Source organism: Pseudophryne corroboree, chromosome 1, assembly GCF_028390025.1.
Source record: "Pseudophryne corroboree isolate aPseCor3 chromosome 1, aPseCor3.hap2, whole genome shotgun sequence".
Classification (NCBI taxonomy): Eukaryota; Metazoa; Chordata; class Amphibia; order Anura; family Myobatrachidae; genus Pseudophryne; species Pseudophryne corroboree.
In genome coordinates, this window is record NC_086444.1 from 268,520,271 (window position 1) to 268,543,719 (window position 23,449).

Below are 23,449 nucleotides of genomic sequence, written 5' to 3' on the forward strand. Positions count from 1 at the left end.
TCCCCACAATAAAGCAGTGTGAGCACAGATATATGCAGCACACTGAGCACGGATATGGAGCGTTTTTCAGGCAGACAACGTATACTGGTGGTCACTGGTCAGCAAAACTCTGCACTGTACTCCTCCTATATAATACTGCTGGTCCCCAGTCCCCACAATAAAGCAGTGTGAGCACAGATATATGCAGCACACTGAGCACAGATATGGAGCGTTTTTCAGGCAGACAACGTATAATACTGGTGGTCACTGGCCAGCAAAACTCTGCACTGTACTCCTCCTATAATACTGCTGGTCCCCAGAATAAAGATATTTGCACTGCAGCCCCCTGAAACAAAGTGAGAGGACGCCAGCCACGTGCTCTCACTATCATTTCCAATGCCAGAGTGAAAAATGGCGGCGACGCGCGGCTCCTTATATAGAATCCGAATCTCGTGAGAATCCGACAGCGGGATGATGACGTTAGGGCGCGCTCGGGTTAACCGAGCAAGGCGGGAGGATCCGAGTCTGCCTCGGACCCGTGTAAAAAGGGTGAAGTTCGGGGGGGTTCGGATTCCGAGGAACCGAACCCGCTCATCACTAATATATATACACACAGTGCTTTGCTGTAGTATTTAACCCCCATTGCATTTTTCATGTCTTGTTGCTTCACAACCTGGAATTGAAATGGATTGTTTGAAGGTTTGCATCATTTCATTCACAGAACATGCCTATAACTTTGAAGATGATTTTTTTTATTGTGAAGCAAACAACAAATAGGACAAGATAAAAGAAAACTTCAGCGTGCATAACTATTCACCCCCCCCTAAAGTCAGTACTTTGTAGAGCCACCTTTTGCGGCAATTATAGCTGCAAGTCACTTTGGATCAGTCTCTATGAGCTTACCACATCTTGCCACTGGGATTTTTGCCCATTCCTCAAGGCAAAACTGCTCCAGCTCCTTCATGTTGGATGGTTTCCACTTGTGAACAGCAATCTTCAAGTCTGACCATAGATGCTCAATTAGATTGAGATCTGGGCTTTGACTAGGCCATTCCAACACATTTAAATGTTTCCCCTTAACCACTTAACTGGTATGGTCGCATCAGATGCGACCACACCAGACTGGGCTTTCCCTGACAGTCAGAAAGGCCCACTGTGCTGCTGTGGAAAGAGATTCTTCCCACAACCGGCAATGTAAGAGGGACCTCCTGGCCCCTATGGAGCCTATGGCTCCGTCTCTAGTGTGTCCCGATCACTGTGGTAACAGTGATCGGGAAGCCCGGCATCACTCCCTCCCACCCGGCGGCTACTGAGACTGAGCAGCAGCCGCCGGGATGTCAGCGCCGCTCCCCCCCCCCCCCCCCCCGTATGTGCCCGGCGGTTGCAGAGTACAGCAGCCGCCGGGATGCCAGCGCCACTCCCACCCATATGTGCCCGGCGGTTGCAGAGTACAGCAGCCGCCGGGATGTCAGCGCCGCTCTCCCCCTGTATCCCTGTATGTGCCCAGAGGTTGCAGAGTACAGCAGCTGCCGGGATGTCAGCGCCACTCCCCCCCCCCCCCCCCCCGTATGTGCCCGGTGGTTGCAGAGTGCAGCAGCCGCCGGGATGTCAGCGCCGCTCCCCCCTGTATGTGCCCGGCAGTTGCAGAGTGCAACGGAGGCACATACTGACCCTCCGTGGGCCGCTTTTTCCACGCTTCTGCATACGCTAGTTCATAAACTAACACCCCCTATGGGACCCCCAATGCCGGTACAACCGTATGTGGTCCCTGCAGCTAACCCGCCGTGGGCGGACGATTTATCTGCTCAATTAAAGAAGTTGAACCAGTCCCTGACTACTAAAAAGTCTGACCATCGCTCGCCTAAGTCCAAGAGGTCCTCTAAGCGAGCGCTCGTCTCCTCACAATCCACTGCTGTCACTGACACCTCGTCTGATGAAGACAGCACATACACTGACCCCACAGGTTCTGACTCAGATACGGCTGATGGGGAGGGTAGTTCACATGTGGATGTTCCTGATCAAGTTTTACCTCACTCTGATCACCTAGTGGATACACGTCAGGAACCCTGGCAAAGCCCGGGTACGAAGTTTGTGCCTCAAAAGAAGATGCTGGCTCGCTATCCCCTCGCGCCAGAGCTGTCTAAGAATTGGGAAACGCCTCCTCCAGTAGACTCACATGTGGCTAGGATGGTGGTTTTCTCAGCTCTACCTGTCACTACCGTCACGTCTGTAAAAGAGCCTACGGATAAACGTGTCGAGGGTTGTCTAAAAGCGATTTACACCCTCACGGGTGCTGCACAAAGGCCCACTATTGCAGCTACATGGGCGGCAGAGGCTATTGAAGCATGGGCCTTGGAGTTAGAAGCTGAAATCTCCTCTAGACAATGCTTGTCATATATTGTCACAGCTTCTCACTATATTAAAGAGTCGGCTTCTGATGCCGGTATCCTAGCAGCCAAGGCCTCTACTATGTCAGTCCTGGCTCGCCGGATATTGTGGCTGAGATCCTTGTCTGTGGATCTGGACTCTAGAAAAACCCTAGAGGTACTCCCTTTCAAGGTGGATATTCTGTTTGGGGAGGACTTAAATAAGATAGTGGCTGATTTGGCTACTGTCAAAACTGCCTGTCTGCCTAATACAGCTCCTTCTGTGTCGAAGGCCAAAGGCACGTCCTTTCCCCCCTTTCGTCCTTCAGGTAAAGCAAAAGGTCAGGCGTACCATAAGCAGGCCCGCACTTCCAAACCTGGTAAGCCGAAGCCCTAAAGAGACTGGGCTGCCCGTCAGCTAGCAGCCAAGACCGATAAGCCTGCCGCATGACGGGGCGGGGCTCCCCCTGGGGGATCCCAGGGTGGGGGGCCAGCTTCTAGGGTATACCCAGGAATGGTTGAAACCACTTCAGATGCCTGGGTACGGGAAGTCGTCACTCGAGGTTACGCCATAGCCTTCAAAAACCGATTCCCTCATCGATTTTGCCAGACAGACGTCCCGTCGGACCAGACAAAGGCAAACACTCTGCATTCGGTGGTACAGACTCTCCTGGATACAGGAGTCGTAGTACAGGTGCCTCTTGCTCAGAGGGGCCGGGGGTACTATTCTCCGCTGTTTCTAGTCCCGAAACCGAATGGGTCCTCCCGGCCCATTCTCAACCTCAAGGCACTGAACAGGTTTGTGAAGGTTTCCAAGTTCCGTATGGAAACCCTTCGCTCTATAGTTCTGGCCTTGGAACCTGGGGACTACATGGTCTCCCTGGACATACAGGATGCTTACCTGCATATTCCTATAGCAGTGTCACATCAACAATACCTGAGGTTCGCTATTGGCAACCTCCATTACCAGTTTCGGGCGTTACCTTTTGGTTTAACAACGGCTCCGCGAGTCTACACCAAAGTTATGGCGGTGATGAAAGTGGTACTCCGCTGTCAAGGGGTCAGGATACTGCCGTATCTGGACGACTTGTTAATCCTGGCAAATTCCCCAGATCTTCTCCTGCGTCATCTGGATATGACTGGAAGAAATCCTCCCTGGTCCGTGCTCAGAGCATTGTGCATCTGGGAGCGCTGTTGGACACTCACAACCAGAGGTTGTTCTTGTCTCAGGAGAAAGTCCTGAAACTTCAGGACAGGATTCGTTGCTCCCTTTCTCGTCCGCAAGTGTCGATACATTCGGCAATGCAGATGCTGGGCCTCATGGTGTCAGCATTCGACATGGTGGAGTATGCTCAATTCCATTCTCGCCCCCTCCAGAAGCTGATTCTAGCCAAGTGGGACGGCCTGCCTCACCGGATCAGGTCTCAAATGATCTCTTTGACTCCGGAGGTCCGTCTGTCGCTGCTCTGGTGGCTCCAGGACCGACAATTGTGCAGAGGCCGTCCCTTCTGGATATCCAACTGGGTCCTGTTGACGACAGATGCCAGTCTAAGAGGTTGGGGCGCGGTGCTGGAGCAGCACTCCTTGCAGGGTCGGTGGACCAAGGAGGAATCTCTCCTCTCGATCAACATTCTGGAATTGCGGGCGGTCTTCAATGCGTTGAACCTAGCCCAGCATTTGATTCAGAACCATCCTGTTCCGGTACAGTCGGACAACGCCACCACAGTGGCTTACACAAATCATCAAGGCGGCACTCGAAGCCGTTTGGCAATGAAGGGAGCCTCACGGATTCTACGTTGGGCAGAACGCCATCTACCGGCAATATCGGCAATATTCATTCCGGGAGTCCTGAATTGGGAAGCGGACTTTCTCAGTCGTCAGGACGTGCATGCCAGCGAGTGGGGCCTCCATCCAGAAGTGTTTCAACTCCTCGTGGAAAGGTGGGGTCTTCCAGATGTGGATCTGATGGCGTCTCGACACAATCACAAGGTTCCGGTCTTCGGAGCAAGGACAAGGGATCCTCAAGCAGCATTCGTGGATGCGCTGGCAGTGCCGTGGAGGTTTCGGCTGCCATACGTGTTCCCTCCGGTGTCACTCCTGCCCAGGATAATTCGGAAGTTCAAGCAAGAGAAAGGAAATATGCTTCTCATAGCTCCGGCGTGGCCCAGACGGCACTGGTTCTCAGACCTGCAAGGCCTATCGTCAGAGCGTCCATTTCTACTTCCACAATGCCCAGACCTCCTCGTTCAGGGCCCCTGTGTCTACCAGGACCTAGCCCGGCTGTCTTTGACGGCGTGGCACTTGAAGCTTCCGTCTTAAGAGCTAAGGGTTTTTCTGAAGAGGTCATTAAAACTATGTTGCGGGCCCGGAAACTGGCCTCTGTTCGGATTTACCATCCGGTCTGGCATTCCTGCTTTGTTTGGTGCGCATCTAACCATTATGACGCTTCCAAGTTTAGTACAGCCAAACTTTTGGCTTTTCTACTGCAGTGCCTAGATTTAGGCCTGCGTCTGGCCTCCCTCAAGGTTCATATTTCTGCCTTGTCAGTGTGGTTTCAGAGAAAAATTGCGACTTTACCTGATGTTCATACTTTCACTCAGGGTGTGTTGCGTATCCAACCTCCCTATGTCCCGCCTGTGGCTCCTTGGGACTTGTCGGTGGTTTTGGAGGCTTTGCAGGAGCCTCCATTTGAACCTCTTGGTTCAGCTGACCTTAAGTGGCTTTCCCTTAAGGTGGTGTTCTTGCTGGCTATTGCCTCTGCTAGAAGAATGTCGGATTTGGGTGCCTTGTCTTGTAGTTCCCCATATCTGATTTTTCACCGTGACCGGGCGGTTCTTAGGACTCGTCCCGGATATTTACCTAAGGTGGTTTCTTCGTTCCACCTTAATCAGGAGATTGTGGTTCCAGCTTTTGTCTCTCCTGATTTGTCTCCCAAAGAGCGGTCTTTGGATGTGGTACGGGCTCTCCGTATCTATGTGAAGAGAACTGCTTCTATTCGAAAGTCTGATTCTCTCTTTGTTTTGTTTGGATTTCACAAACGTGGCTGGCCTGCTCACAAGCAGACCCTGGCCAGGTGGATTAGAATGGTGATTGCGCATGCTTATGTGAAGGCTGGTCTGTCAGCTTCTGTTCATTTTACGGCCCATTCTACTCGGTCTGTTGGACCTTCTTGGGCGGCCCAACGTGGTGCGACCCTTGATCAATTGTGCAAGCCGGCTACATGGTCCTCCAGGAACACGTTCACAAGGTTCTATGCCTTCGATACTGCCGCTTTCCAGGATGTTTCCTTTGGACGCCGGGTTCTTGTGCTTGCTACATTGCATCCCCTCCCATAAGGAACTGCTTTAGGACATCCCCATTGTCCAGACTTGTGGAGCCCAGTGTACCCCGCAGCAGAAAATGAGTTTTATGGTAAGAACTTACCCTTGTTAAAACTCTTTCTGCGAGGTACACTGGGCTCCACAAGGCGCCCACCCTGACGCACTTAGCTTCTTTGGGTTGATATGGCATTAGCTGCTGACACTTCTCTTGTCGTGAGAGTGTGGTGTATGTGGCTACTAACCGTTGTCGTCTCTTTTCCTGCTACTGCATTGGGCTGGTTAACTAAACTGAGCTCCTGTGCTGGGAGGCGGGGTGATATAGGAGGCGGCGCTGTGCATTCTGGGAACAGTCAAAGCTTTTAGCCTGTTGGTGCCTCGGATCAAGATCCTACTCTACACCCCAATGCCCAGACTTGTGGAGCCCAGTGTACCTCGCAGAAAGAGTTTTAACAAGGGTAAGTTCTTACCATAAAACTCGTTATCAAGTACAGTCTGCAAAATGTAAGGTATATGCTGATTGATTGCCATGGGCAACTTCTCCACTGGTCTGTTTCTCCACTCTTTTTACTGCTTCATGAATAGTCCCCATAATGGGTGTACACACCTGCCAATTCATTCGTGATATGTAGTTCAGAGATCGATCAGTGTGTACAGAGGCATAGCTATGTCAATGGGGGCCCCACAGCACAATTTCTGTGGCGCCCCCTGGCTGACTGCTCAGCCGTGGACTACTCACAAACACGATTTCCCCCCTCCCCCCAACCCACCCCATGATCTGCCCATGGAGACACTCCCCCTGTGGACTAACCAAAGACCCCACCTCAAGTGTCAGCAGGCGGGCACTCACCATCGGTACCCCATTGCCTGCTTTTTATTTATGCTCTCCATCCTGCCGGCTCCGTCTTGTCTGTCCTTACTGACGCTGGGAGGAGGCATGGCTGCGGTCCAGGAATGTCCCTGAAGGCTCAGCCACACCTCCTCCCAGCATCAGTTAGGACTCAGGAGAGGAGAAGCTGGCTGCCAGAGCAGATGTGACTGCAGTGAAGCAGCACACTGCTGAGAAATAAAAGCACTTAAAGCAGCCAACGGGGCACAGCAACTAGATGCAGGAGGAGGGCTGGGCCCCTGAGGCAGCATGGGCTTCGTAGCAGCCGCACCTCCTCCACCTATTGTAGCTACGCCCTTGAGTGTGTATCAACCCATATTTTATTCCCAACTCAGAATCTGGCCCTATAAACCTAAATATCTAGTGCTAATGCGAAATTGATTTTTAGTACCCATGGCCAAATTCTAGTGACATTTCTATAAAGAATAAACCTCAAACCATGCTTCTTGTATACAACTTTCCATGCATTTATCATCAAAAAGCGCTAATAAATAACTGCTAGTGAAACAAACGTATAATAATAATAATAATAATAATATTAATAATAATAAGGAATTGGGAAAAACTGTATGGTAACTCCCACAGAGTTACATAATTATAAGTGAATAATTAAACCCTGAATGCTGATTGGAGGGATGCTGACAGGAGGCACAACTACAGTATGGGGAGGAGTCACTAAGCAGGCCACCAATAGGAGAGCATCTGCAGAAAGCAACACTGACACGCCCCTCAGAGCTTCTGTGCAGAAATTAAATATGCTAATTTTTATATACAGATATTGATATTTAATATCTTTTCCACCTACAGGTGAAACTGGACTTCTAATATCCAAGGTAACTCATGTCAATCCTTTCTTTGGTTACGCTGGAAATAAAAAACATACATCAAAAAAATTATTGTGTGATGTGTTCAAGAAAGGAGATGTTTATTTCAATACTGGAGATCTGATGGTCCAAGATCACGATAATTTTCTTTACTTTCGGGACAGAATTGGAGACACTTTCAGGTCAGTAGGGACACAATATCTATAGATATATAATGATTACTGATAGATTACTTAAGCATTAAATATACAATATATATTATTTCAATTGGACAATTACTTTATTTCCCCTCCCTTTTCCAATTTTTTTGGGAAAAGATTATGTGTTTTTTTCTTTCTTTCTGATTTACATTCTGTTCTTCAGTTTAATCTATTTGTTATGAGGATTTTTATTCCACTCTTCATTTTCACAAAATAGACCGCAGCTAAAGAATTCTCTCCGGGGCTATCCAGTTAACCCTGTAAACCGGCACTTATCGGGATTTTGCAATCCCCGATAACCAGACCTAGGAGACCCGTTATCGGACGGTAACACATGTGACCGCGATGTACGGCAAAAATGGGCTGAAATGGATAGCCCAATAGTGTTATTTGGCTGAAAAGCCAGTTATTACTCTGCGGTAAATCATTTCACCTAATAGGATACCGCTCTGTTTGTGCCTTGCTCACATACAGAGTACATGCACCAGGGGTGTAAAATGTACACACTATATGCATTAGCTGCTGCAGATTCAACACTAAGGGTGGAGCCCAGAGATGATTGTTCATCTGCTCCAAAGGCCCTGCTTGAGACCAAGACATTAGCAGTGATTTGTTATGATTCTTAAGCATTTGCATAGTTATCACAGTGGCTATAACACCTCCAACCCCCCTCCCACCACCACCACCACCACCACCACCACCACTTGCCTAGAAGATCAGTGTAGGATACTTCTGAGTAGTAAGCAGATATGCATCACCCAGTAGATAGATCCCTTTGAAAAAAATTGCTTGGCATACTACATTATTAGAGTAAAGGGAGGGCGACCAAGGGGGAATGTAATAGGGTGTAAGAATCAGGAAGTGAGAGATTTTGGGGGATATCCAATTAGCCCTGGTAATTTACCGGTGCTAATTGTTCCGCCGGGGGCTATCCTATTACCCCCGATAAGCCAGCACGAGCAGTGACTTATAGGGGGTTACCTGAAGCTGCACCGGTTGTCGGCTCCTGACAGCGCCCGGTGCAGCGCTGCTCCTGCGGCTCCCCCGGTCACATGGCCGCTCCCCGTCATGTGACCGCTTCCGGGGGCGGAGGAGAGGGGGGATGCGGTCATGGCACTGCCTCGGCTTCTCTGTCGTGGGTCACCGCGCCGAGGACAGCTTCCGGATGCCTGCAGTCCCAGCCTGCTGCTGCTGCAGCGGGCATGGGATGCTGCAGGTGTCCCGCTCATCGGGGATTTTGTTTTGCCTGCCTCAGGCGAAACCAAATCCCCAGAAACAGCCCCGTTTCCGTGTGAAAACGGGGCTGTTTCTACCGAAAACTTACAGGTTTCACAGAACCTGTGTGTTTTTGGGAGAAGGGGTATTTTTTTACAGGCGATCAATCTGGATAGCATGTAAAAAAAATCGTTGAAACATCAGGAAAAATCGCGAAAAACATAATTTTTTTGCACCCGATATTTTACCGGGCCTAATAGGATATACAGGTTGAGTATCCCTTATCCAAAATTCAAAATCATTGTATCCCTTTTGTGAGAGTTCTCCTGTTTTTTAAAGTGGTAATTATTTACATGGCAAAACCAGGTTGATTATGCCATGTAAATGGTTCAGAGGGAAGCAAATTAACCCTAAGAAAAGATGAGTGCAGCCACGAAAAGAGGCATGGTCATTGCTGTGGCCGTAGATTGATGAATTAGAGACTATTCACAAGACATAGATGCCTGCCAATGAACCCTGCATCAGATATGAGAGTGAGTACAGAGAACAGAATGGTTGCAGAGAGGGGCACAGGCTGAGAGAAAGCTGCCAGAAGGAGATGTATCATTATAGTGTTGCTCTATGCCACCAAGAGGGGAAGCTATCACAGAGATATCTGCTACAAGGAGAGTTGTGAGAGTGAAGGCTTCCAGAGGAAGAACTGCAATTTCACAAGTGAAAACAACCATTATCCTATAGAAACTAAAGCTGCGCTTTTAAGTAAGAATTTTGCCAATAAGAAAGCTACCAGTTTGAGAAAGAAAGCTGCAGTTATGAGCGATAAAGCTACCAGAAAATAGTGCTAGCCTGATACTATGTTCAAAGGAAACCAACATCCTGTCCAGGTGTGCAGAAGGAGTCCAGATCCTGTCCAGGTGTGAAGAAGGTGTCCCGATGTTGTCCGGAGGGCATCCAGATCTAGTCCATGTGTGCAGAGTAAGTTCAGAGCCTGTTTCGGTGTGCAGAGTCAGTTTAGATCCTGTCCAGATGTGTAAAGTGAGTCCAGATCCTGTCCAGGTGTGCAGAACGAGTCCAGATCCGAGTCCTGTTGTGCAGAGAGTGTGCGATTTAGCCGAGGTGTCCAAAGGGAGTCCACAACTGTGCAAGTGTCTAAAAGGAATTTCTCTAACGTCCTAGTGGATGCTGGGGACTCCGTCAGGACCATGGGGATAGCGGCTCCGCAGGAGACAGGGCACATCTAAAGAAAGCTTTTAGGATCACATGGTGTGTACTGGCTCCTCCCCCCATGACCCTCCTCCAAGCCTCTGTTAGGTTTTTGTGCCCGTCCGAGCAGGGTGCAATCTAGGTGGCTCTCTTAAAGAGCTGCTTAGAAAAAGTTTTTTTAGGTTTTAAATCTCAGTGAGTCCTGCTGGCTACAGGCTCACTGCATCGAGGGACTTAGGGGAGAGATTTTCAACTCACCTGCGTGCAGGATGGATTGGAGTCTTAGGCTACTGGACATAGCTTCAGAGGGAGTCGGAACACAGGTCATCCTGGGGTTCGTCCCGGAGCCGCGCCGCCGACCCCCCTTACAGATGCTGAAGATCGGAGGTCCGGAAACAGGCGGCAGAAGACTCTTCAGTCTTCATGAAGGTAGCGCACAGCACGGCAGCTGTGCGCCATTGTTGCTACACACTCCTCACTGACCAGTCACGGAGGGTGCAGGGCGCTGCTGGGGGCGCCCTGGGCAGCAATATTAAATACCTTTAGTGGCAAAGAATACATCACATATAGCCATTAAGGCTATATGTATGTATTTAACCCAGGCCAGATTTCTCAAAACCCGGGAGAAAAGCCCGCCGGAAAAGGGGCGGAGCTTATTCTCCTCAGCACTCAGCGCCATTTTCCTGCTCAGCTCCGCTGTGAGGAAGGCTCCCAGGACTCTCCCCTGCACTGCACTACAGAAACAGGGTAACAAAGAGAAGGGGGGCATAAATTGGCGATATTTATATATTAAAAGCGCTTATAACAAAAACAACACCTTTTAGGGTTGTTTATATACATTTATAGCGCTTTTGGTGTGTGCTTGCAAACTCTCCCTCTGTCTCCCCAAAGGGCTAAGGGGGTCCTGTCTTCGATTAGAGCATTCCCTGTGTGGCTGCTGTGTGTCGGTACGTGTGTGTCGACATGTATGAGGACGATGTTGGTGTGGAGGCAGAGCAATTGCCGGTAATGGTGATGTCACCCCCTAGGGAGTCGACACCGGAATGGATGGCTTTAGTTATGGAATTACGTGATAATGTTAGTACATTACAAAAGTCAGTAGACGAAATGAGACGGCCGGAAAACCAGTCAGTACCGGCTCAGGCGTCTCAGACACCGTCAGGTGCTGTAAAACGTCCCTTACCTCAGTCAGTCGACACGGGTACCGACACAGATGAATCTAGTGTCGACGGTGAAGAAACAAACGTATTTTCCAACAGGGCCACACGTTATATGATCACGGCAATGAAGGAGGCTTTGCAGATCTCTGATACTGCTGGTACCTCAAAAAGGGGTATTATGTGGGGGTGAAAAAACTACCTGTAGCTTTTCCAGAATCAGAGGAATTGAATGACGTGTGTGATGAAGCGTGGGTTAACCCAGATAGAAAACTGCTAATTTCTAAGAAGTTATTGGCATTATACCCTTTCCCACCAGAGGTTAGGACGCGCTGGGAAACACCCCCTAGGGTGGATAAGGCGCTCACACGTTTATCAAAGCAAGTGGCGTTGCCGTCTCCTGATACGGCCGCCCTCAAGGATCCAGCGGATAGGAGGCTGGAAACTAACCTGAAAAGTATATACACTCATACTGGTGTTATACTGCGACCGGCAATAGCCTCAGCCTGGATGTGCAGTGCTGGGGTAGTGTGGTTGGATTCCCTGACTGAAAATATTGATACCCTGGATAGGGACAGTATTTTATTGACTCTAGAGCAATTAAAGGATGCGTTTCTTTATATGCGAGATGCTCAGAGGGATATTTGTACTCTAGCATCAAGAGTAAGTGCGATGTCCATATCTGCCAGAAGAAGTTTATGGACGCGACAGTGGTCAGGTGATGCGGATTCCAAAAGGCATATGGAAGTGTTGCCATATAAAGGAGAGGAATTATTTGGGGTCGGTCTATCGGATCTGGTGGCCACGGCAACTGCCGGCAAATCCACTTTTTTACCTCAGACCCCCTCCCAACAGAAAAAGACACCGTCTTTTCAGCCGCAGTCCTTTCGCTCCTATAAAAACAAGCGAGCAAAAGGACAGTCTTATCTGCCGCGAGGCAGAGGAAAGGGTAAGAGAGGGCAGCAAGCAGCCCCTGCCCAGGACCAGAAGCCCGCCCCGGGTTCTACAAAGCCATCAGCATGACGCTGGGGCTTTACAAGCGGACTCAGGAGCGGTGGGGGGTCGACTAAAGATTTTCAGCAATCAGTGGGCTCGCTCACAGGTGGACCCGTGGATCCTGCAGATAGTATCTCAGGGTTACATGTTGGAGTTCGAAAGGTCTCCCCCTCGCCGGTTCCTAAAGTCTGCTTTACCAACGTCTCCCTCAGAAAGGACGACGGTATTGGAAGCCATTCACAAGCTGTATTCTCAGCAGGTGATAGTCAAGGTACCCCTCCTACAACAGGGAAAGGGGTATTATTCCACGCTATTTGTGGTACCGAAGCCGGACGGTTCGGTAAGACCTATTCTAAATCTGAAATCCTTGAACCTGTACATACAGAAATTCAAGTTCAAGATGGAGTCACTCAGAGCAGTGATAGCGAATCTGGAAGAAGGGGACTTCATGGTGTCCCTGGACATAAAAGATGCTTATCTGCATGTCCCAATTTACCCCTCACACCAAGGGTATCTCAGGTTCGTGATACAAGACTGTCATTATCAGTTTCAAACGCTGCCGTTTGGTTTGTCCACGGCCCCTCGGGTCTTTACCAAGGTAATGACCGAAATGATGGTTCTTCTACGAAGAAAAGGCGTATTAATTATCCCTTACTTGGACGATCTCCTGATAAGGGCAAAGTCCAGAGAACAGCTGGAAGTCGGTGTAGCACTAACCCAAGTAGTGCTTCAGCAACACGGGTGGATTCTGAATCTTCCAAAATCTCAATTGACCCCGACAACACGTCTGCTGTTCCTGGGAATGATTCTGGACACGGTTCAGAAAAAGGTGTTTCTCCCGGAGGAGAAAGCAAGGGAGTTATCCGAACTGGTCAGGAACCTCCTAAAACCAGGAACTGTGTCAGTACATCAATGCACAAGAGTCCTGGGAAAGATGGTGGCTTCTTACGAAGCAATTCCATTCGGCAGATTCCATGCACGAACATTTCAGTGGGATCTGCTGGACAAATGGTCCGGATCGCATCTGCACATGCATCAGCGGATAACACTGTCACCAAGAACAAGGTTGTCTCTCCTGTGGTGGTTGCAGAGTGCCCATCTGTTAGAGGGCCGCAGGTTCGGCATACAGGACTGGGTCCTGGTGACTACGGATGCCAGCCTACGGGGCTGGGGAGCAGTCACACAGGGAAGAAACTTCCAGGGTGTATGGTCAGACCTGGAGACGTCTCTTCACATAAATATACTGGAGCTAAGAGCGATATACAATGCTCTAAGCTTGGCAAAACCGCTGCTTCAGGGTCAGCCGGTGTTGATCCAGTCGGACAACATCACGGCAGTCGCCCACGTAAACAGACAAGGCGGCACGAGAAGCAGAAGAGCAATGACAGAAGCTGCAAGGATTCTTCGCTGGGCGGAAAATCATGTCATAGCACTGTCAGCAGTGTTCATCCCGGGAGTGGACAACTGGGAAGCAGACTTCCTCAGCAGACACGACCTTCACCCGGGAGAGTGGGGACTTCATCCGGAAGTTTTCCACATGATTGTGAACCGTTGGGAAAAACCAAAGGTGGATATGATGGCGTCTCGCCTCAACAAAAAACTGGACAGATATTGCGCCAGGTCAAGAGACCCTCAGGCAATAGCTGTGGACGCTCTGGTAACACCATGGGTGTACCAGTCAGTGTATGTGTTTCCTCCTCTGCCTCTCATACCAAAGGTACTGAGAATTATTCGGAAAAGGGGAGTAAGAACAATACTAGTGGCTCCGGATTGGCCAAGAAGAACTTGGTATCCGGAACTTCAAGAGATGCTCACGGAGGATCCGTGGCCTCTACCTCTAAGAAGGGATCTGCTTCAGCAGGGACCTTGTATGTTCCAAGACTTACCGCGACTGCGTTTGACGGCATGGCGGTTGAACGCCGGATTCTAAAAGAAAAGGGCATTCCAGAGGAAGTTATTCCTACCTTGATTAAGGCTAGGAAGGAAGTGACCGCACAACATTATCACCGCATTTGGAGAAAATATGTTGCGTGGTGTGAAGCCAAGAAGGCCCCAACGGAAGAATTTCAATTGGGTCGATTCTTACATTTCCTGCAGGCAGGATTGTCTATGGGCCTCAAATTGGGGTCTATTAAAGTTCAAATTTCGGCCTTATCAATCTTCTTCCAGAAGGAATTGGCTTCAGTGCCTGAAGTACAAACTTTTGTCAAGGGTGTACTACATATACAGCCCCCGATTGTGCCCCCAGTGGCACCGTGGGATCTAAACGTAGTTTTGGATTTTCTCAAATCTCATTGGTTTGAGCCTCTCAAATCTGTAGATTTGAAGTATCTTACATGGAAAGTAACCATGCTACTGGCCCTGGCTTCAGCCAGGAGAGTTTCAGAGTTGGCGGCTTTATCGTACAAAAGCCCATATCTGATTTTCCATTCGGACAGGGCAGAACTGCGGACACGTCCTCATTTTCTCCCTAAGGTGGTTTCGGCTTTTCACTTGAACCAGCCTATTGTGGTGCCTGCGGCTACTAGCGACTTGGAGGACTCCAAGTTACTGGACGTTGTCAGAGCATTAAAAATATATATTTCAAGGACAGCTGGAGTCAGAAAATCTGACTCGTTGTTTATATTGTATGCACCCAACAAGATGGGTGCTCCTGCGTCTAAGCAGACGATTGCGCGTTGGATCTGTAGCACAATCCAACTTGCACATTCTGTGGCAGGCCTGCCACAGCCTAAATCTGTAAAGGCCCACTCCACAAGGAAGGTGGGCTCATCTTGGGCGGCTGCCCGAGGGGTCTCGGCATTACAACTTTGCCGAGCAGCTACGTGGTCAGGGGAGAACACGTTTGTAAAATTTTACAAATTTGATACTCTGGCTAAGGAGGACCTGGAGTTCTCTCATTCGGTGCTGCAGAGTCATCCGCACTCTCCCGCCCGTTTGGGAGCTTTGGTATAATCCCCATGGTCCTGACGGAGTCCCCAGCATCCACTAGGACGTTAGAGAAAATAAGAATTTACTTACCGATAATTCTATTTCTCATAGTCCGTAGTGGATGCTGGGCGCCCATCCCAAGTGCGGATTGTCTGCAATACTTGTACATAGTTATTGTTACAAAAATCGGGTTATTATTATTGTTGTGAGCCATCTTTTCAGAGGCTACTTCGTTTGTTATCATACTGTTAACTGGGTTCAGATCACAAGTTGTACAGTGTGATTGGTGTGGCTGGTATGAGTCTTACCCGGGATTCAAGATCCTTCCTTATTATGTACGCTCGTCCGGGCACAGTATCCTAACTGAGGCTTGGAGGAGGGTCATGGGGGGAGGAGCCAGTACACACCATGTGATCCTAAAAGCTTTCTTTAGATGTGCCCTGTCTCCTGCGGAGCCGCTATCCCCATGGTCCTGACGGAGTCCCCAGCATCCACTACGGACTATGAGAAATAGAATTATCGGTAAGTAAATTCTTATTATAAAACTACTACAGTTGTTCCAGAGTGTCAAGGTGCCTGGCTTTGTTTCTACATCTACTCTTGACCTAGCCTTTGAGCCCTACTTAAGTGCCCATCAGGACTTCAGAACTGGTCTATGGGGGTAATTCAGACCTGATCGCTCGCTAGCTGTTTTTAGCAGTCCTGTGTTCGCATAGTTGCCACCCACCGGAAAGTGTATTTTAGCTGTGCAAGTGTGCGAACGCCTGTGCAGCCGAGTGGTGCAAAAAAACTTTGTGCAGTTTCTGAGTTGCGCAGGACTTACTCAGCCACTGCGATCACTTCAACCTGTCCGGGGCCGGAATTGATGTCAGACACCCGCCCTGCAAACGCTTGTACACGCCTGCATTTTTCCAACCACTCCCAGAAAACGGTCAGTTGCCACCCACAAATGCTTTCTTCCTGTCAATCTCCATGCAATCGGCTTTGCGAATGGATTCTTCTTAAAACCCATCGCACAGCACCAATCCGCTTTGTATCCGTGCAACATGCTGCGCATTGCGCAGTTCTGACCTGATCGCAGCGCTGCAAAAAACACTAGCGAGCGATCAGGTCTGAATTACTCCCTATGTCCACAGCATTAGTGAGTAACTCTTATAATCTTGCACTACACGATACATGGGGCTAAATCTCATTAAAGTGAACTAGAGGTCTAGCCTTGAACTGTTTTAACACAGCCATGACTGCTACTCCCTTCATCTTCATATATTCATTATTACTACATCTTTTATCTGAGAGAGAATTTTTTTTTTTTTTACCCCAAACCATTCTTACAACCCATATTAAGGAAGTATTTAGTGTAACCAATTGTTTCAATGGTATTTAATACAAGTTTATGCAACTTTGTTTCTATGCCATAAAAATAGATGAAGTGGAGAAGTTACTGTAGCACCCAGTTAATCTCTGGCATTTTATAGTCTGTGTTAGATAAATCATAGGGATAAGCTGCTAGGTTGCTATTGGCAACTTCACTGTATCTTTCTCATAGGTTTGATACAGCTCCCCTAAGTTCTAATGAGCCAATCAGTAGCATCACTACGGGAGTGGGGGAGCTCCAGGGTATAATCCTCTGATTATGTGCAGCATTCTGCTCCTGTCTTAGTGTAAGAGCTGACACTGCAGACAAGACAGTCTCCGGGGGCAGCCCATTATCTCCTTGACCCTCAGAGTGACGAAAACAATTGTCGGTCCATGCGCCCACACCTCTTCCCACAAAGCATCACCCCTTTTTGAGTGGGTACTTGCATGGAGACTTCACACAACACCATGTGTCACCAATGTAAGTGATGCCCTTGCAGCCAGTGCATGCTTTCCTGAGTTTACAGTTGATTCTCCTCTTCATGTGGCATTTATTGTGTGTATTTCTATACTGTTTGTGAGTTTAAGGTGTGTGTCTCTAGATCTAAACATGAATACTGCCAGAGCTAGATAGTGGTCTTACAGCCTTAAATGCCTAGATCTCACTGTGATTTTCATGTTATTCTTTTTTTTTTTTTACAAAGTCTGTAATTTAATGACTTTGAAGATGTAATGTGACCTCATCATTTTCAAAACACATTACTGAAGCCACTTTAAATTGTCTTTGGATTATTCCCTCTTTTGATAATTCTAAATTAACTTGCTGGTCTCACCATTTCCAGTCCTATTAATAAATGTGTTAAGTGGCTTGACTCTTTCACGTGTGTGTGTGTGTGTGTGTGTGTGTGTGTGTGTGTGTGTGTGTGTGTGTGTGTGTGTGTGTGTGTGTGTGTGTGTTTGTGTGTATCTAAAGTTAGGGTATTTTAGACTGCACAAAGGCACAATGTTTAGCAATGCTGCCTCACAGAACTATGGTCATGGATAAAACAGATAAGCATATCAGCAAACCTATTTTAGTGATGTCACAAAGGAAGAAGTTTGGGCAACGAAGAAAGTTTAAAATGAGGGGAATTTTCTGCTACTAAGAGTTTTTCATCTATTCTTCTTCAAGATGACTGATTCATCAGTTTTTCTTGTTGTATTTCTGTTTTTGTTATTTAAAATTAAACTGTTTTAACATTTATATTTATGGTTGTCAATTTATCACCATTTTTACTCAATAAGCATAGTGACTGTCATGTTAAATAATTTTCAATAATGTGATGTCTTTGTGTTCTTAAAGAATTCATGCGTCATATGGCTTTGTTCTTTATTATGCATCAGGGAATTGTTTGCTGTACAGTACCTTTTAATTAAAGTAATTTGTGATTAAAGTTTGGGATAAGTTATGGAGTACACTGTCTTGGATTGTCAGCTCTTGAACTGAATTTTAGTGACAGCAGTACCTGGTATTTAATAGTAAGTGTGAGTTTTTGTATGTTTTATTTTAGTCATTTTTAGACATATCAGGTAGTTTTTGTTGATTAACTCTTTCATACACACATATCACAGATGCACAGATGAGCCTTGTAACGCCAAATCTTATATTTAAACATTTGAGTATATGTTTTAATGCAATGGACCATGAGAGAGAGAAGCCTTCTTGGAAAAAAGGGTTTATTTTGGATGAAAGAACATATGGACATCTAACAACCAATGTTAATACCTTTTCAGACAATAATGCCCACTGTTTTAATCATCAAAAACATTAATTGCTGGTCATCATGCTCTTAAAAGAACAACACAGCAATTTTTGGGAAATATTTTGACTAAAGGGAATTCAAGTTTTAAGATATCATTCTGACTGACTACCCTTGGCTTTATTTGACAAGTACCCCAATTTGGGTTTCCCCAGCTTTGTTCCATACCTTGTCCCTGGATGACCTCTCTGACTACCGGCAACTGGGATCCATCCACTTTCTCAATAGCAGCCCTTGTGCTGTATTATTTGTGACATTTATCTACATGTTCAAAAGTCCATAGATAGTATTTCTCTGGCTGGGTCCACAGGATTATCCACAGGATAACATTGGGATATTGTCGAGAGACAGCAAAAATGGCACCAACACGGTCACAAGCTTTCTGGCCTCCCAGGATGCATTGGGGCCTCCACTATATAGTCCCGCCCACTGACTCAGTCAGATCAGTTTTTTGCTTTGTGCGGCAGGAAGCCGCATGGTCACAGGGCTGCTGTGAGAGCAGCCTCAAGCTTTTATTATTTTATTTTTATAGACTTGAGCGACTTATCTTAACAGCGTCTTAAACGCATTCTAGAAAGAGTCGCTCCAACAACTCCCCACCGGGTCGCAACATTGCTTACCTTCGGGTATCAGTGCTGTCTCGACGGGCGTCTGTGTCGGATGTTCTAGCAGGTCCAGCAGACGTAACCAGGCTGTGGTCGGAGCATGGGGAGACGGTGAGTCTATGGACTTACTCTTACTAGAGGGGTCAGGACACAGCTACACTGATTTGGTGGAGACTACAAACAGTGTGTTGATGCGCCGAACATCTAGAGTGCGACAGCGCTAAGCTCCTGGGATCATAGGCGCCAGGACTAGGTAGAGGCCGCGATCCTGGGAGTTTAAGTCAACAGGGGGATTCAGATGCTTTCCTGGCCGCCCCTCCTCCGAGTTCATGGCCAGTTCCCGCGTGTTTCTCGTTTCATGAATTAAATTACCTAACTTCCGGCTAAGACGCTACCACGAGGGTGCTCGGTCGCAGCTTAGACGCTGCGGTTGTGTACACTGGAGATAAACCCGCCAGACCGAGTAGCAGGCCTTAGCGTCTGCATACACGTGGAAGTCGCTCAGCGTCCGTGTCCGTTGGTGAGCGTCCGTGTCCGTTATCAGTTATCAAGAGCGGCAGTGTACACCAGTAGCGTCTAAATCCACTCAGCGTCTTACGAGCGTATTTGTTTGGATATGGAAGTGTGGTGAGTCTCCCTGTATCCCGCTCTACAGAGGCAGGGTATACAGTACTAAAAATTCTCTCTACTTCTTAGTATGCATTGTTAATTTTTAGTACCTATTGCATATGAGACCTGTATATTACTGTGTTTTCTGCATGCTATGTTGAAAAAAGAACCAGTTTAAAACAGAAGTACAATTTTCCTACTTATGTATAAGTTGTTATGGAGGTTGTATTCTCATATGGAAATGTCTAATGCTTTAACATGTGACTGACTGCTAGTATGTGTGCTGACTTTTCTGTGTGATGTCAGTCCTGTTCTGACCCTCAAATCAGGTGCACTGTGGTCAGATTGATCTCACCTCTATACACTGACATATAGGGTGATTTTCAGTCACAAATTGTGTAGTCAATAACAGGTTAATACCATGTCTGTAAGCGGCAAAAGTGATGAGGAGAATTTATCAAGCACTCCTACAGCCCTAACATGCTTATCTTGTAAGTCAGGGGTAATTGATATGAATCAATTGGTCACTTATGAGGGTTTGTGTGCAAACTGTTTCGCTTTTCAGCGAAGTAAGAAACAGGAGTTGGTTCAACCACCAACAGAGCCACCATGGAATATGTTCGCAAAGACTCTGTCTTCAATAGCGGACAGGTTAGCTCTGGTAGCACCACCTCAAGGGTTAGGTTACACTATGAACCCATACATGCAGCTCCCTTCCTATGGTTTGGTTCCAGTAGCCTCTACAAGCAACCAAGGGGCAGGTAGGACTAAGACAGATATGTCTGTGTGGCAGACTACACAAGATGATACATCGGATGATGATGATGATGATGATACAATAGATTCAACTCCGTATGATGATCAGTCGCAGAGCTTTAGTTCAGAAGATGTAGCTGAACTTATTAATGCTGTGAATTCTGTTCTCTCATTGGAAGAGCCAGCCAAGACAGTGTTAAAAACTAAAGCACCTGTATTTAAACGAACAAAATCAGTGAAAGTTGAATTTCCAGCGTCAGATGAGCTGACGGAAATGATGGATGAGTCTTGGGCAGCGCCCAGTAAAAAGTATAAGATTCCTAAGAGATGGGATTCTTATTATCCATTTCCTGCTGTGGATTGTTCGAAGAGAGAAGTTCCTCCAAAAGTAGATGCACATGTTCTGTGACTCGTGAATAAATCTGCTTTACCACTGTAATCTACCTCATTGAATTATGTCACAGATAGAAGGGTAGAGAGCCTGTTGAAAAATATTTTTTCTCTAGTAGGAGCAGTGGTAAGACCTGCTATGGCTTCGGCCTGGGTAGAAAAGGCAATGGGCGAATGGATAGAGGAACTAGAGAATGACATCCCTTCTCCAACTAGGGAGCAAGAGGATCATTTTTGCCGTTTAAGACAATCTGCCCAGTATTTGGAAGAAGCAGCAATTGATGTAGGCACAGTTGCTTCTAAAGCTTCAGCCTTGACAGTAGTCGCTCGCAGAGCAGTTTGGCTACGGACCTGGAAGGCAGATGCGGAGTCCAAGAAAGAATTGGAAGCATTGCCTTTTGTCGGTAATATATTATTTGGAAAACCTTTATCGGATATCCTAGAATCAGAGGCTGAATCGAAAAAGGTCAGATTTCCGGCTGCTTATAACCCTAAGTCCAAGGGTTTAAAATTTTGCTCATTTCGTTGGCAAAGCGAAAGCTAAAGAGGAGCTTAAGCAACCCCAGTTTAAATCCAGGGGTAGGAAGCAGTGGGCTAGCAAAAAGACACCTTCCAAACCTGAACAGAAACCGTCAGCCTGAAGAGACGGGCCTCCGCCTGGAGGATTCCAGGGTTGGGGGCCGACTCCTTCTTTTTGCACACATATGGCAACAGTCAACAGCAGATGCTTGGGTGCAGAAGGTAGTATCTCAGGGGTATGGGTCAGGAGGCAGCCTCCTCAAAGATTTTTTTGCACCAGCCCGTCTTGTATAGAGTCAAAGGCTAATGCCCTGCAAGAAGCAGTCCAAAATTACTGCAGTCAGGTGTGATTGTCCCAGTACCTCCATCACAAAGGGGACAGGGGTTTTACTCCAATCTATTTCTAATCCAGAAACCAAATGGGTCATACCGACCAATTCTTAATCTGAAAATGTAGAACAAGTACATATGGATCCCGAAGTTCCACATGGAGACGTTACGCTCCATAATGTTGGCTATGGAACCGGGAGATTACATGGTATCTCTGGATGTACGGGATGCTTACCTACATGTGCCTATAGCACTATCGCATCAGTGTTACCTCAGGTTTGCCATCCTCCAGGAACATTTCCAGTTCCAAGCTCTGCCGTTCGGGCTAGCTACAGCACCCAGGGTGTTTACCAAGATCATGGTGGTTATGGCAGCTTGTCTGCGCAAACAAGAGATAAGAATATTCCCATACCTCGACGACCTGTTAATCTTAGCACAGTCGCAAGATTTACTGTTGAGCCATCTTCAACAGATGATAGTTTGTTTACAGAGACACGGGTGGCTCATAAATTGGGAAAAGTTGTCCCTGAATCCGTCACAGCAGATGGTTCATTTGGGGGCCATATTGGGTATAGACCTACAGAAAGTTCTCTTACCAGAGAAAAAGATAGTCAAGGTGCAGGTCATGGCTCAGGAAGCGTTGCAAACCCAGACAATGTCAGTCCATGCAGCAATGCGACTGTTGGGTCTGATGGTATCAACCTTCGACATGGTGGAATATGCGCAATTCCACTCCAGACCGTTGCAGCACCTTATTCTGACCAAATGGAACGGAAATCATCAGAAGATAAAGAAGCAGATGATAAAGATTCCAGTAAATGTAAAAAGGTCTCTAGCGTGGTGGCTACAGACAGACCATTTAAACAAGGGGAGACCCTTTTGGATAAAAGAGTAACAAGTCCTGACAACAGATGCCAGCCTACAAGGCTGGGGGGCGGTACTCGGAAGCCTATGGTTCCAGGGAAAATGGACCGCAAGGGAAAGTCGCCTGCCAATAAATCTGTTAGAAATAAGGGACATTTACTTGGCTTTGGTTCAGGCAAAGGACAATCTACAAGGAAGACCAGTCCAGATCCGCTCAGACAATGCGACGGCAGTAGCATACCTCAATCATCAAGGAGGAACTCACAGCAAGAGTCTGATGGAGGAAGTAACTCCCATTCTAAAATGGGCAGAACTCCATCTCCCAGCATTGTCAGCAGTATTTGTCCCGGGTGTACTAAACTGGGAAGCGGATTTTCTCAGTCAACACACCATTAAGGAAACCGAATGGGCACTACACCCAGAAGTGTTTCAGACACTGGTGAACAGATGGGGTCTACCGGAGATGGACCTTATAGCGTCTCGACTAAACAACAAAGTTCCAAGGTACGGATCGAGAACAAGGGACCCAGGAGCGGTCCTTGTAGACGCACTGTCAGTAGAATGGAGGTTTCAGCTGGCATATCTGTTCCCTCCAATATCTCTGTTACCCAGAGTAGTGAGAAAGATAAAACAGGCAAAAGGAGCAATCATTCTAATAGATCCAGCTTGGCCAAGAAGGCATTGGTACACAGATCTGTTGAGAATGTCCGTGGAAGCACCGATACTGCTCCCTCAACGTCCAGATCTGCTAATGCAGGGTCCTTGTTGTCACAGTCATCTGGATCGCCTGTCTTTGACGGCGTGGCTGTTGAAACCTCTATCTTAGAGGCTAAAGGATTTTCGAAACAAGTAATCCAAACTATGCTTAGAGCAAGAAAGCCTTCTTCGGCCCGTGTGCATCATAGAATATGGCAAGCCTTTATTCATTGGTGTACTGGAAAAAATTTCAATCCGAGATCTTTTAAAGTAGCTAGGATTTTAGATTTCCTTCAGGCAGGATTGGATAAAGGGTTGAAAGTTGCTTTCTTGAGGGTTCAAGTATCAGCGTTAACTGTATGGTTTCAGCAAAAGATTGCTGATTTACAGGATGTACGTACATTTTTTCAAGGAGTAGTACATATTCAACCTCCATTTGTTCCTCCTG

At 47.4% G+C, this 23,449-nt stretch overlaps 1 protein-coding gene across 4 annotated transcripts in view; it reads left to right on the top strand.

Annotated features, from left to right (window-relative positions):
• Positions 1-23,449, top strand: part of SLC27A6 (solute carrier family 27 member 6) — a 195,749-nt gene that overhangs the window by 116,845 nt on the left and 55,455 nt on the right. For all 4 annotated transcript variants that reach the window (XR_010250359.1, XR_010250365.1, XM_063964254.1 and 1 more), the window contains exon 7: positions 7,359-7,557. Coding sequence is in view for 2 of the 4 variants with exons in the window: in XM_063964254.1 (XP_063820324.1) it covers positions 7,359-7,557 (199 nt within the window). In the remaining 2 variants the exon portion in view is untranslated. The remainder of the gene's footprint in view (positions 1-7,358; positions 7,558-23,449) is intronic.